General features: G+C 42.8%; 1 protein-coding gene and 1 long non-coding RNA gene across 8 annotated transcripts in view; one reads left to right on the top strand and one right to left on the bottom strand.

The window, feature by feature from the left end:
* Positions 1 to 7,717, top strand: part of GALNTL6 (polypeptide N-acetylgalactosaminyltransferase like 6) — a 452,334-nt gene extending 444,617 nt beyond the window's left edge. For all 4 annotated transcript variants that reach the window (XM_053402747.1, XM_053402749.1, XM_053402750.1 and 1 more), the window contains exon 13: positions 6,792 to 7,717. In XM_053402747.1, the coding sequence (XP_053258722.1) occupies positions 6,792 to 6,962 (171 nt within the window). In that variant the 3' untranslated portion in view covers positions 6,963 to 7,717. The remainder of the gene's footprint in view (positions 1 to 6,791) is intronic.
* Positions 1 to 15,730, bottom strand: part of LOC128420810 (uncharacterized) — an 88,219-nt gene that overhangs the window by 36,141 nt on the left and 36,348 nt on the right. For 3 of the 4 annotated variants that reach the window (XR_008332131.1, XR_008332132.1, XR_008332129.1), the window contains exons 3-4: positions 3,397 to 3,510; positions 2,320 to 2,490 (exon numbers count right to left, since the gene is read on the bottom strand). This is a non-coding gene — a long non-coding RNA (uncharacterized LOC128420810). Of the gene's footprint in view, positions 1 to 2,319; positions 2,491 to 3,396; positions 3,514 to 15,730 lie in introns of all 4 variants that reach the window. The other variant, XR_008332130.1, reaches the window with a different exon arrangement.

Below are 15,730 nucleotides of genomic sequence, written 5' to 3'. Positions count from 1 at the left end.
CTAAAGAAGCCATAGCCCCGGGACCCTCTCCCAGCTGGAGAAGTGACGCGTGACTATGGCAGCAGCCTCTCTGCTGCGCCTTTCCGCTGCTCCCTGACCTGCTCTTTGGGGCTGGTGGTGGGCTTCCCCCCGCCAGCCCCAAAGAGCAGGTCGAAAGGAACCTGAAGCCTGGAGAGCGAGAGGGGTCGGTGCGCACCGACCCCTCTCGCTCTCCAGGCTTCCAAGGTAGCCGCCTGAACGCACCTTAAACGCACCTTGTTTTAGAGCGGGAAAACAAGAGGGGGGAAATTCTCCCACTCTCTGCGCAGCGCCTCCTGCCGCTTCACTGAAGGGGCGCTGGGCAGAGAGCGGAAGAATTTTTTTCCCTTGTTCTCCCCCCTCTAAAACAAGGTGCGTCCTATTGTCCGGTGCGTCCTATGGTGCGAAAAATACGGTAAATAACATGGTATTCAAAATGTATTTGGATAAATTTGTAAGAGTCTAGGAATTTATTCTGCTAAAGGTCCTGAAATCGCTGTATCGAACCTGAAATGTACCATAAAAATGAGACACTCTTATTACATTCAGTTCTCAAAGAGAAACCTACTTTAATACCGGGGAAAGTATGTGAGTCTCAGAGTTGAACACACTCTGTAAGAATGGAAAACAAAGGCTTACACTGCTTGGGACACCAATACCCTTAGTTCACAGAGTGGTGTCAGCTTTTCAACATCAAGATGCATCGCCAGCGAAAAATCGCGATCTGGCGATATACTGCAATGTTGAATCGGAGGGAGGAACAAGTTGCATTGTCCGGGAGCTGAAGCCAATGCAGCCTGTTGCTCCCGCCAGGTGAAGGCAGCCAGGCAGACCGAGCCTGTCAGGCTCCATTTGCAAGGCTGCCTCCTCCCCAGCGCCATCATCAGGCAACCTCTGCATTGCTCCGCAAGGCGCTGGGTGCAAGCCACCCCATCAATGCCTTGCAGAGCAGGGCTGCCTGATGCTGCTGGGCCTGGCATCAGGTAATCTTTGCACTGCCTGGCTGCCTTCGCCCGGGAGGGTGGGCTCCATCTTTCCTCCTGGGGTGAACGATCACCCTGGGGGGGAAGTTGTAGCTCTCCCTCCCTGGCGATGGCAGTGCCCTCCCTGGAGAAATAGGTAGCCCCACCTCACCCCCAGTGCCAAGGCAGCAATGCGTGAGGCAAGCGCATGCATGTCTGACGTAACCTGCCCACCCCCTGTGCCAAGGCAGCTGCCTTTTTCTTCTGTTGGCTACCATCACCTGGCTGCCTTCACCTGGGAGAGCAGGCCATGTCTTTCCTCCCAGAGTTCAGCCCAGGAGGAAAGGCAGAGCCGACTCTCCCTGGCAAAGGCAGCCAGGCAGTGCTACGTCCGCACCCCTCACCGGAGAAGTCTAAGGAAGCCCCCACCCCATCTCCGGATTGCGTAACCCGGAGGCAAAGTGGGGGGTCCATTAGAGAAGAATCAGGGCTCCCTCAGTAGTGGAGCTGGAGCACGTTAATGCAGCCCACACCCCACCGCTGGCTCGTGCACCCCGCTGGCAGATCAGGGGTCCTTGGCTGAGGCAAGGGCAGCCTCGCAATCCTCAGCCAAGCAGTTTAAAGAAGCGGAAGGAGGAACAAGCTGCCTTGCCGATGCAGTTTGTTTCTCCCTCTGCTTCGGTATGAGGGCAGAGTGGGATGGCAGTTTCACTCAGCGGGATATCGCTGGTGAAACCGCCACCACTCCTGAGCCCCTCTGCCTCCACTGCAGATTGTCTCTCCCTCGGCACCCGCTGGGCGCTGGTGGTAGAGAGACTCAGGAGTGGTGGCGGTTTCACCCACAATATATGTACCACTGAGTGAAGCCACCATCGCGGTCTGCCCCTCATACCAGCCCTGGGCGATATATCGCCCAGACCTAGTGGTGACAAGGGAAAGGGGCTTTTCAGTAGTAGAATCTCCTGGCACCCACTATGGCATCACACACCAAGCAAAACCTTTTCTATATACAGCATGGCATTTGACTGCTGCTTTTTGGGCTGGAGCCAATTTTAAAGATTAACTATGTAGTGATCATGCCAGTGGAGGTTTAGGAGAACTGTAGTATGTTTAACTGATGTGTTCACTGGTACAGAATATTTTACATTTCGCACTTTATGAGTTTCGCATTGCAATGTGTCGTTTTTATATTGTACCTTGCCTTGAGGTGACTCATCTAAGGTGATTAATAAAGCTAATAAATTAATCATTATCATTATCATCACTGTTCCAAATCACTGGATTTATTCATTAATCACATATTTAGATTTTTAAAATACAAACTAAATTTAGATCCTACCTGATGTCTTTGGAAGAGTTTGCAGTTCAAAATGTCATTCTTTTCAGACATGGTCTGTTTACATCATTTTAGTTAATGGCACCAGTCATCCCACACAGCAGGCTGTGTGCACATGAAGATCTTCATACAGCTGCTCATCAAAGATGAACAATGTTCTCAGTCTTGCCAATCCTAATAACCCATTGAGAGAGAGGCAGAAGCTACGTTAGATTCAGTCCTTACACTACCCCCAAACACATCCTCAGTGCCCTCAAATCTTACCACACCAAATATATTTTAGGATTATGTGCAGAACCAGTGAAGCAAGGATCACTGAACATGCAGCCTTGGATTTTTATCTCACAACTGGGGCCTATGCCAAGAGACTGAGACATATGTCTTTAATATGATTTTCCATAGGATGGCCCATGACATATTCTTTCCACATGATTTCGTATCTAATGTAGTTCTGCTTTGAATGCAGCAACAAGTTGTGGGAGAGACGTAAGAGTTGGAATTCAGGCATTCATTCGTTTATCGGGGCTATTGGACTTTATGCTACTCCTGAGAGAGCTGCAGAGGCGACATCTACTAGCAATTCAGACCTGGCACAAAAGACTCTTAAACTGCAATCGCATCAAGCACTGCAACCACATGTCCTCCATCTTTATCCCCATTAAATCAAGCTCTTTGGTAACAAATGGAGAAGGAAGCATAGCAGCAGGGCCTGGTGGATCGCACCTTGACTTTGCTGCTGAAAAGCTCACAGTGTGAATATCAGTTCTAATGGTGTGTTTTATCATGTGGACATTTGGTCTTATTGGGCCTATGCTGAGACTACCAACTCATTTCACAGAAATGACTGCAGCCGTCAGATGATAATGACTCTCATTGACTACTGACCTTGGCCATAGTTAAAGCAATGACCTAGAAGCAAGGAAAGGAACCTTGTCTCATTACCAATTACCTGAACTGCCCAGGCCTGCCTGCAAGTCCATTATCTTATGGAAAGGGTGTCACTCTGAAATAATATGCCTTCACTGCAAAAAGAAAGGGGAGAAAGAGCTTTTGCCCTTCCCAGAAGTAACTGAAACTTACCAAGAGGAAATGTTTGCAGTCTCTTCTTGGTTTTCATTCCCCAAGTGCATTGGCTGCAGTGTGCTGCTCATCTTAATAGGCCTGGTTCTGCTTCTGATGAAGTCAGCCGAACTTCTGCTAACAAGTGGAGACAGATTGTCAAAAGCAAGCAACTTGTAACGGCCGGGATTTATTTTAAAATAATTTCCTGAAAAAAGCACTCACTAGTATAAAACACACATACACAGGTTCCTTTTTGGTTCAGATTATTTCTTAATGACTGAGAATGGCTATTTCAAAAGTCTGTTGGTGATACTAGTTTAAACACATGGAACTTTTTTAAAAAAAGAAAAGAATGTAAGAAGGCCCTCCTGTATCAGGGCAATAGCCTACCTAGTCCAGCATCTTGCTCCCACAGTGACTAACCAACTGCCCGTGGGAAGCCTAAAATGTTGTCATAGATCAGGCAGAGGCAAACTCGGCCCTCCAGATGTTTTGGGACTACAACTCCCATCATCCCTGACCTGTTAGCTAGGGATGATGGGAGTTGTAGTCCCAAAACATCTGGAGGGCCGAGTTTGCCTATGCCTGTCATAGATCCTCACCTCCAAGGTGTTCCTTGTCAAGATGCCAGCCAGCCATTCCCTCGAAGCAAAGCATTCCCAAATTAGTAAGTGGAAACAAGTGAGTGGGCTTAACAAAAGCTTTTCAACCTTGGGCATAGTCCAGGCTGGGTTGAGGGCCACAGGCAGTAAATCAGGAACCAGTAAATGGGAATCAGGCAAAAAAAGCAATCTAATTCAAGGTCAAGCCAGAAGATAGGGCTGATAGTACAAGCTAAGCATCAAAACTTAACAGCAATACCAGAAACACAACACATGCTAGAGCTCAAAGCACTACTGAGACAGGAAGTCCTTTTATACTCCTTCCTGCTCAGAAAGAGCCAAGGCTAGCCTGGGCTGAATCCATTCTAAAGATTCTTCTCTGAGAAGCTGTAGTGACACATCTTGCCACATAGGACAGTGGTCCTCAGTTCCTGTCACAGTTACAATGGCTGCCAACTGGGCTCATCAGAATACTGGGGAAGGGCAGTGATGCCAATAGCAACAGGCCCTTGAGGATGCCACCTACTGGCATGCGTCTGAGGAACCATATTTTTAAATGTCTGTTTTAGACGAAACAAGGGAATGAGTTGGAAATGGGGGTATTGCACCTTCTGTGACTACAGTAGTGGCTGAAGCATGTGGCGTCCAAAAAGTGAACACAGACCACTGGGTACCAAAATGTATGGGGATAAGCCCTACTAGAAAAGTTAACCAACCAACTCAAATTAGCACAGGGACAAGCTAACCTCAGTGTGATTCCCCTTTATCACATACAAAGCACAACACGACAGTGACCTAACCCCACCAACAACATACAAATCAACACAACAACCTGACCCAACAACCCAACCCCAACACCACAATGTAACCACCTGAACACAATCAACCAAGCTTTGGACCCCTAACATCTCACAATGTCTACACACACACACACACACACACACACAGAGAGAGAGAGAGAGAGAGAGAGAGAGAGAGAGAGAGCCTATCAACATGATGCTGACACAAACCCCTAAACTAACACTATGCAACAGAATTAAAGAACAACACACCCCATCTTCCTCCCTCTCTCCCCTCTCTTTCCCCCCAGTTGTACTATTCTTTGCTTATTCGTCTGTTTTGTAATACAATAAAATCTTTTAAAAACTATTTTTTTAAAAAAACAAAATTGAATGCACAATTGATTCTGACCTTGAGGAATGGTGATTAGAACAATGCCAACATGAGATCTTGTTGGATCAGACCAGCAACCTAAAAAAAGGAACTTCATAAGAAAAACAAGAAAATTCTCAGAATACATTGGGAAGAAAAGTTTTTAAATGCACAAGCTATTCTTAATAAATAGGGCATGGTTTACTGGACAGGATTCAGGATAACACCACAACAGACCAGGGTTCCTGTCCCCAGTGGACCCTTGACTCACATCCTCTTCTTTGTTTACTTGCCGTCATCCTCGTGCTTTCCAAACTAGTTTAGAAATCAAATAAATGATGCATAATGGGCGAATCTAAACCTTGTTTAGGACATGTAGAGTCAGTTGCACGATTTCGGTGAAATTAATTGGGTGTTCTGTGAAGAATGCAACACTGCTTAATTTCCTGAGCAGAAAAACAGTGGGGTTGAGCATCTTATGTAAGACAACATGGAAAAGACTGCTCTTTAGTAATTTATTGCAGAACAGCAAAGTAAATCCCCAGTTCACAGCAACAGGTCTTTGATGACCAATGCAACAAATATTGGAGCTGGTGGCTCACTGGGTCAAAAGAGCCACCACAGATCAAACATCGCAAACAGAATGTTCATACCTGCTTCTTTTTGTAGCAGGGATTTTGATTTCATTGCCTGCTGCTTCACCTTTCCCCCCTTGCTGGTAGTTAGAGTTGCTCTGGTTTGGGCGCTTGAACAGAAGCCCCTTTGCTACCCTCTGCCAAATTAGAATCACTGCTTTTGCCGGGCTTTGGGGGGTGGAGATACAGGCCTTTTGAGCTCTCTTCCAATTGGGGCTGCTTCATAGCGCAGGAAAAAAGAAATTAGTTCCCTTTGTGTTGCACTGCAATAGTGAAGCTAGGGCTGAGAGCACCAATAAGGGGCTTCGGAATGAAGCTACTTGCCCTGATAGCTTGGGCTACTTTGCAGATCCCATGATGCTAGCCTACAGACACAACCTCTGCCAAGATTGCATCTCTAGATGCTGGAAGAATAATCTAAATGAGGCAAAATGAGAAGGTGGAAGTGGAAAATAGTAGCTATCAAACCAAACAGTGCATCTGAAAACCCACCTTGCACTAAGTCAGACGAATGGTCCATCTAGCTGAGCATTTTCTACACTGATTGTCTGCATCTCTCTGTGATTTCAGACCATCCTAGCCCTTCCTGGAGATGCGAAGGATTGAACATGGGGCCTTTTGTATGGAAATCAGGTGCTCTACCACTGCACTACTTCCCTTCCACGGTGGTGTTGGTGAAGTGGTGCAGGAGTAAAGCTCAGTGATCAAGCATGTTGGCACAGAGTTGCAGTTGTGGGAAATGAGGGAGCAGATCCTCTGCAAGTCACCCAGGCTTGTCTTTAATATCAGTGCCTTCATTCATAACTGTTAAATATTTTACTCTAGACAGCCACCTACATACAATACGCTGGAAATAGTCTGGAAGCATTCTACACCATCGCTCTGTTTTATTCTGGGCAGAAGAGCTGTCCAAATCTTAAAGAAGCTTGGCTTGACTTTTATAAAACCTCTGTTCCCCAAAACATGGCCATTTTTAATCAGCTGGCATTTGCTTCTTAATGCGTTTTTGTTCTCATCCCCACAGGACAAAACTTTGTTCCATCCGGTGAGCAGCAGCTGCATTGATTGCAATCCGGCAGAGAAGAAGATTTTCATGAACAGATGTGATCCTTTATCTGAAACTCAACAGTGGATTTTTGAGCATATTAATATGACTGTTTTAGAGAAATTTAACAGCAAAAAAACCAGCTCTTAGGGAGAAAAAAACAGACTGCTCTGTACAGATTGCAAACAAGATTTTGGCCAGCATCTGGGTCAAAGGAGTCAGAAATTAAGTTTCCTAGTGCCAGGAAATCTGTTCTGAAGATTAAGTAAATGCCAGGGCAGAAGCCAACGAGCTGTCATTGCGGGTGGACAATATCTGAAGAACTTGGCTGAGAACCTCACCAGCTGCTGCTGGAGGCCTCCTGGCTGACAATTTCCCTTGCTGGTCAAGGGAAAACTTTATTTTAAAAAAATGTTTCCAAACACTCCATGTTAATAAAGTTAAACAGAGTTTTAGAGTTTCTCAGGTCAAACCCTACTATAGTGAGTAGCTATGAATAGTTGCTGTTACTTATGGGGGGATACTATGGAGTGCATGAGTGCTATGTGGGAATCTTGAGATGCCACCAATAGAGAACTAGAAACATCGTTGGATACCATCAGTGTCTCAGAACTGTAAAACAAGATGGATGTTCTAGTGCCATTCCTTTCCCTTGGTGGAAGTCAGGTTTAAGAGGGTTATTTAAATAAGGTGTTATGACAGATAATGTTAAGAACCTCCCTATTACGTTCCTTTCACTGTTGAAATGGGAATGGCTGAAAAGCAATGTAAGAGAGTAATTTTAGAGTTGCATTTTGAATGAAGCATGAAAATGACTGTAAGGTGTCAAATGACCATTTCTCTTCTGCAGTTGAAGAAAGAATAATTTCCATCACAGCAATTAAATAAAATTTCCATCCATTTTACATGGTGTTGCTGAAGAATCATCTGCAATCATTCATACTTATCAAGTCACCATTGATGGGATGAGCCAAAAGTGACCACATCCTCCTTCATCTTTAAAAAGTAGATATGTTATTTATAATAGCAACACAATGGAAGGTTTTCAGAAAGGATTTCTGCTTGGAACCACTGCATTTCTTTCCTGGCACTTTTTATTAAAAGATGCATAAGTGGATTTAGATCAATACAATCACCAAGAGAAGAAGCATAATGAGTCTGACAAGGCAGGTTTGTGGCCAAATACACTCCCTGGAGCTAAAGGTTGTCAGATTCTACCAGTATTAACTCAGTGCTGCAGGAATGACTATAGAAGGCTATAGGCAGTTGTGGAGTTTCTATTAAAGTAGTTGGGCATTATGTAGAATAGCAGCTGAAACTGTAGGCAACTGCCAACTGTTTCAGTTAATGCCATTGCAGGCGCTTAACTGAATCATGTTATGATTTAGTTAAGCGCCTTTTCTGTAGCTGCACACTGTGAACATCCTAAGAACATGTTTCCAATCTTTTTGGGGGAACCGCTTAAAGCAACCTGCTTTTGAGAACCAAATTTCACAATCAGCAGAATCAGATGCTGCGCTCATTGCTGGACACCAGTGCAGCCCACAGGTGGGGATCATTATGCATCAATGTTTCCCCATACAGTGGTGCCTCGGGTTACATACGTTTCAGGTTACATACAATTCAGGTTACATACTCCGCTAACCCAGAAATAGTGCTTCAGGTTAAGAACTTTGCTTCAAGATGAGAACAGAAATTGTGCTCCGGCGGCGCGCGGCAGCAGCAGGAGGCCCCATTAGCTAATGTGGTGCTTCAGTTAAGAACAGTTTCAGGTTAAGAACAGACCTCCGGAACGAATTAAGTACTTAACCCGAGGTACCACTGTATATATATATATATTTAAATATAACTACCTGTGTAAAGTTAACATGTGAGAACAACTAACACCTAAACTTGATGTTATTGTGTCCCCCCACCCCACCCCATGTGTGGGGAGAATTTTATATAGGTGAGCATTCATATATGCAATGTCAAATGATACTGAAGAGTTACATCACATGATTTTGCTGATTGTTCGCCCTGGCTCTTGGCTGGCAAATATGGGTGAGCATTCAAATCTGCAATCTGGATACGGAGAAGTTACGCCATGTAGTTTTCTCTATTGTGGGTGCCCGTTTTCTTTATGTATGATGTTAACAAGAGATGTTACCTTTGATGCTTATATAGAAAGTATGGATTATAGCACAGTAAATGCACATTGGAAGCTGCCGCCTTAAGATTCAGGCAAAATGAGAAGCTGGAAGTGGAAAATGGTAGTTATCAAACCAAACTGTGCATCTGAAAAGTAATTTCAGCTTTTAGTTACTCCAATTCAAGTTAGAATTGTCTTGTTCTTTGTTTCAAATCTTCACCTAAAGCCTTCATATTTTATCATGTGAGAAAAAGCAGCTTAAAATTTGTTTTGCTATACCATTCTCCTTCCTTGACAGAGATGAAGGAGCAGTCAACTTTCAGGTTCCTAATATTAAGAGGAGGGCAGCCATCTTTCAGTTGTACTTAAATTCCAAAACTGAATGTTAAAGGAACCAAGGATGCAAATATTTCAGTTTTCATTATTTGACATAAGTGGAGTAAAATACCACTTTCATTTATATCATGTGTCAAATTTGTTCTGAACATCTATTTATGTTCCTTAGTTTGGCAATGTATTAAGGTGGAATGTTTGTACCTTAGTCGTCTACATGTATGGCAATGGCTTTATCTGCAGAGCAGCAGTGCTGGTCAAATTTATGCATGCAGTGTAGAATGGATGAATTTCCAGATTGCAGGGATTGGTACATGCAAGCCCATCTGTTCACAATGCTTGCCTTCTTCCTTCTCTACCCCTAGCTGCTAATCTGATTCATCTGCCATCAACAGGACATACAGTTTTGTACACTATGATTCCAACCCACACAGAAAAGGTTTGCAATAGCTAGATTCTGCTTGTGGCAAATGAACTGGACAACTACTTTTCTGTGAGCAGGAGGTGACCAGGGAGAAGGCATAGATTCTAGGTCATGCTAAGTGGGCCTATGTTATCTATAGCATTCAGATGCATATGCTAGAATATCAAAATGTCCCATGTTAAAGTGAGATAGATTATTTCATATAGCTCTATTTCAAATCGTCATGAGATATATTTATCAAGTCAGGGAGCAATCCTGCATGCAGGGTGCTTAAGTGACTGGGAGTGAAGCAGGATTGTGTGCAATATTGATAAACCCTGCATAAATCTTAGCCAATTGTGACATTAAATTGCGGTAAGCCGTACTGAAGGACATCAAAAGAGAACCAGTTTTTCAAAGCAACATAGAAACCCCCAACAGTGAAAACTCCCAACAGTGAATAGAAATATCTCAAACAGTGGCTATAGATTCAGGTAGGTAGCCGTGTTGGTCTGACACAGTCGAAATAAATAAAATTTAAAAAATTGTCCAGTAGCACCTTAGAAACCAACTAAGTTTGTTCTGGGTATGGTAGCCGTGTTGGTCTGACGCAGTCAAAATAAAAAACAAAAAAAATTGTCCAGTACAAAAATTACCCAAAGCAAACTTAGTTGATCTCTAAGGTGCTAGTGGCTATAGAGATATTTCTGAAAGTTGTTTTGACACCGATAGAATCAAAAAGTTGAAAAGGGCCTTGCAGGTCATCTAGTCAAATACCTGGCTTGATGCAGTAATTCTCCTTCTCAAAGATAAATTGTAATGAAAGCAAAACATGCACACCCAGTATCGGACAGTACAAACTAGGCTGAAAGATAGTACAAACTAGGCAGAGTTTAGGCGGGGGGGGGAGGATCAAAGCCGTAAAAAGAAAGAAATATGTCATCTGAAATACTAATGAACTGTTGTACTTGGAAACAAAATATGCGTAATCGCTCATCTGTATTCACTTTACAATAATTGAGTTTAACCACTGCACACACTGGCACACAGCACAAATCCACCACAGTGTTTGACTTGCTTTAGGGCTACTGAGGTCAGTGGACTTCAGTCATCTTAGCATGAGCCATGTTGGACCACAGCCACTCTTCTGAATTCTGCAAAGAATAATTTTCCATAGAACGTTGTCTCTGCCATTTTTTAATGACAAATGCTGGATACTGCTACCATTAATGGTGTCCTGGTACTGGCGCAGCATTATAACATTTATTTCGTATATTTCTATCGGCTCCTCAAATGTGCTTTGTCATGTCAACATGATGTGTGGCATCCAACCTGATTACTGTTGAAGTCCTAATGTAACCCAAATGCAGCCCCTTACCAGCCCAAACTTGAAGCTGTGAACCGCATAAGAAATGGAAATTTCCTTTTGTTGCAAAGACCCTATCCTGAAAACAAAATAAAGAAAGTACTAGAAATATTTTCAGTTAGGCAATATTAGCAGCTCTTTCATCTGTGCAAGGTATTGACATGGCAAAGGTAGCTATCTCGCTCCACAGGTCATGACATGGTAACAAGGTCTCCATTCTTATTAGTGAAGATTTGATTGTAGAAAAGCTGGAATAGTGTGTTAAAACACACTCTGTTCAGCACTGATATCAAGTGTCATGCTTGGATGCCTGAATAGTGAATTGCAATTCACACATCAATGCTCCGAGTATAGATGAAACGCTCTTAAAGAAATGAGTGTTTACTCTTCAGAATTGTTCTTGGGGATAAAAATGGCTTCTCTTAAAATAGATAGGGACTGATAAAATTGCCATTGATTTCTCTGACAAGTTGACACCTTAACAACGGTTGTATACTAGCTCAGTGAAATGAAGATGGTGTTATTAGTCTATTATACAGTGGACAGATATCCCTTGCAATAAGCACCAACCAGGTTGCTTTCCATTTACTGGCAGTCTTATCATCAGCACCTGAGGTCTAATAAACAGGAGAAATAATGCACACCTGTTTACTGTGAGTAGCCAGGTTTAGGGGACAACCTGTCACAGAGCACGGTGGGGTATGCAGTTCTTTTGCTTGCACACTTCATGATGTCCCGCTTAAGTACCTATTTAAGGAGAAATGAGAAATTTCTGCTGGCACAGTAACCCTGCTGTATCTGTAGAGTAATGTAGGCCCAGCAAGCAGTAAGAGGTAAGAAAACCTTGCCTGCCTAGTGGCTGCCCACTAGGGTATGTTTTACTTCTGCTTGTACAATAAGCACAACACCTGGATAGAATCATAGAGTTGGAAGGGACCCTGAGGATCATCTAGTCCAACCCCCTGCAATGCAGGAATGCGCAGCTGTCCCATATCGGGAACAAACCTGCTACCTTGGCATTATCAGCACCATGCTCTAACCAACTGAGTTATCCAGGCCCATACCCATCAAGAAAGAATTACAAATGCTTCAAACTGGGGGACATTCTCCTCTTGCCCAAGTTAGGCTAAAGTGTTTGAACATTACATAGTATGGTCCCATTTACTTTGTGGGGAGTAAAGCCATGTGAAATCCAATTACTCTGGCTTAACTGGGTGGCAAACGGAACTGTCAAAAAGGTGGACTATACAGTGGTGCCCCGCAAGATGAATGCCTTGCAAGACGAAAAACCCGCTAGACGAAAGGCTTTTCCGTTTTTCGATGCGCTTCGCAAGACGAAAACGTCTTGTGAGTCTTGCAATTTTTTTTGCTTCCCCCCCCTTTTTCTAAGCCGCTAATAGCCTTTTAGCCGCTAAGCTGCTAAGCCTTTAATAGCCGCTAAGCCGCTAAACCGCTAATAGCGCTAATCCGCTAATAGGGTTGCTTCATAAGACGAAAAAACCGCTAGACGAAGAGACTCGCGGAACGGATTATTTTCGTCTTGCGAGGCACCACTGTATTAATAAGGGTGATAGCTGAAACTACCAATAGTGATGTTGGGTAATATCCACACCATGCATTTAAAAGCATATGACTCCCCATCCACACAAATAATAATAATCCTGGGAACTGTGGTTTACCCATCACAGCTACAATTTTCAACACCCGTAACAAACTACAGTTCTCAGGATTCTTTGGGAAAGCCACATGCTTTAAATGTATGGCTTGGGTGTGTTTACCAAGAAATTTATGACTGCTGGTTTCTACGGTAGGCTCATCATGTACACCAAGCATTAGTTCTATGAAGTCTTCCCAAGGAAGAACATCAGTGCTCTTCTGTGTGTGGAATATGCCTTCTGCTTATTGAAGGGCTGCTTTTATACCTCACACTTGAGTACTGCATGAGAAAAGTGATCCTAAATCCAAAGACGGCTTGGCCAACCTATTGTCCAAAAAGAAGCTTGAGAACTACTATGAAACCCCCCTGTGATTGTACTGCATGAATTACCATGCCAAGGTCAAAAACAAGCATTTATGGAACACTAGCAGCCATTTTCTTTTCCATGAATCATGGCTATACGGTTGCTCCCAGACAACCTGTTTAATTAGCGTTCAGCCTGATTTGTTTGTGGAGAGATTGGAGGATATTGGCTATTTAATTAGCATACATCCTGATTTGTTTGTGGGGAGGCTAGATGGTGCTGCATCAAAGCAAGTGTTGTGCCACACTTTTCAGTGCATTTTCATGTCACTTTTGTTATCAGGAAAATGCCTGATCTTTTAAGTGGATTTGTTTTACGAGAACTTCAAATTGCACAGCCTGAATTTGTTGGGATGGGACTGAATCCCACCCCAAAATAGGGAGTCTGGAAGCTTGTCGTGGCACTTTGGATACAGCCATGTTTCTACATAAGTAATGGCTGTAATAGTTTAATGTTCCTAAATCTCACTAATATCCAAAGATTAAGGCTGCAATGCTACAGTATAATAATAGTAATAATAATTTATTTGCCCTACCCTGGAAGAAAGTCCCATTGATGCTGTAGATATGCATAGGATTGTGCAGACAAGCACATAGACTGGGATACAAACAGCTACGTTAAATGGACCCAAACTAATTCAAATGCCCAATGGGATTTTTGAACCTTTCTTCTGAATAGGAGCCCCTGTGCACATCACAAATTGCTTTTGAAATCTTCATTTCAAAAGAGGTTTTCCACGCAGCTTAGTGTACTACTGTTCAAGAAATGTGAGTCCAAATCTCCCACACATGCTTTCTTGGATCTGTGCCATGAAATCCTTTTCTGGATTACTGATCTTTTGGGGGGACGGGCTGGTGGTGTTATATGAATTGTACATTGCATCTATATCAAAGTATGGTAGAACTTTAGCAGATGGTATAAATCGTCATGTTTCGTAGTCAACCTTCTTCCAAACATTTGTGAAATAACTAAATTTTGTGATTTTGTATTGCAGCCCTTTACAGTATGCAAGCTATAGAATGATAACTTAGAAAGAACAGCAAATGGACTGGTTTGCATGGAAGACCAAACTACAGTTTAGTGTTAGATTATGACAGTTAAAAAACTAAGTCCGATTCATGCATTTCCCCCCTCTTCATCCAGCAAAACCATGAGGTGGTTTTCAGAAGCTTTATATTCCTTTTTAATCATGGTTTGCCATGCCATCTAGCTTTGCCATGTTCATCTTAATTATGGTTTGTTTAGGCCTCAGATGACAGTTTAAGAAGCTGGCTTGTTTCAACAAACCATAGTTAAAATTAACCACAGTTTAGAATGCAAACATAATGCTAAACTGTGATTAATCAAAAACAAAGGGGCTTCTTATCTCATCATCATGTCCATGTTGGAGGAGAAGAGAGGTGGTACTTGCAAGCCCAAGCCTCCGGTTGGGTTATCCTAGGAAGGCTAAAACATGGTTTAACATTATGTCTGAACCCTCCTACTAGCACACCAGAAATGTTTGCCCAGAGACAAGCCCAGACATCCCAGGTGCTTCTAAACCTCCATGTTGAGACAGCAGTATCAAAGTTACATATTTCACTACTACATTATGATCTCCAGCTATTGGGAACATCCATGTTTTCTGCATTAACAGTAAAAGTAATATCCACTTTCTTGAAGTCTTTCTCAAATTCTTTGGATTAGCATTTGTCTCTGTACACAGAATCAACTTAACTGAAGCAGATAATACAAAAAAAGTTAATTGATTTTGTTTTTACAAATCAAAATTAAATTAACCTCAGTTTACAGTTTGGACATAACACTAAATATGGCTAATTGAAACCAATCAAAAACTTCTGCTAGCCTCACAGCCATTCAAGGGAAGACGATATGATGGCAACCACACACAAGCGCAAGGCTCAGGCACATTAAACTAAGCCATTGTTTAGTGCTATATATTGGAACTAGGCCAAATAGTGTATGTTTATCAAGTTAGGATGCAATCCCTGCCCCCCAAATTCTACTGCTAATTGGCATTATCCATTCATTTCAAGGGATCTTGCACATATGAGTCCTATTGAAATGAAGGCAGAGTGTGCAACAAGCGGCTAAGCAGATTGCACTTTTACTCCTGATGATACAATGAGCTCAGGTTCACATAGGTGCAAAATAGCCGTGGGTATGTTTGACATCACTGGTAGGTCTCATGCAGAGAGCTGCCTTCCTAGGTGTGGGTGTCTTTATCACAGATGTGTTTCAAGTGGCAACCCACTGCTGTATGCACAGGTGCAATTTTGTATTGGTGGGTCTTTAGGGGACATTAGCTGAATGAAAAGCAAAGTCTGAAGAAAATTGATTAGACAGCAATTAGTGTCATAGGAAAAATAAGAACGACCATCATGAGCAGACCCTAAAAGTGTTACGGGAGCACTTGGCAGAGCAATACTCATCCACTCTAGCCTTCATAATGTTACTTCCTTAGAACCAAGATGTGTGTTTTTTCATTTATTTATTTTTAAAATCTGAATTTTTCTCCAATGAGTGGAAATTTTTATATTTTTGGACCTCTGATTTCTCTGAATGGTTCCGTATAATAAATATGAAACAATAACTTTACTGGGAAGTGTGATTCAGTGTTATTAAAAACAATAACTCAAGTTCACTTATATCCAACAGCACCCA

Source organism: Podarcis raffonei, chromosome 9, assembly GCF_027172205.1.
Source record: "Podarcis raffonei isolate rPodRaf1 chromosome 9, rPodRaf1.pri, whole genome shotgun sequence".
Lineage (NCBI taxonomy): Eukaryota > Metazoa > Chordata > Lepidosauria > Squamata > Lacertidae > Podarcis > Podarcis raffonei.
Note: the sequence above shows the minus strand (reverse complement) of the source record. Positions and strands in the feature narration are given on the sequence as shown.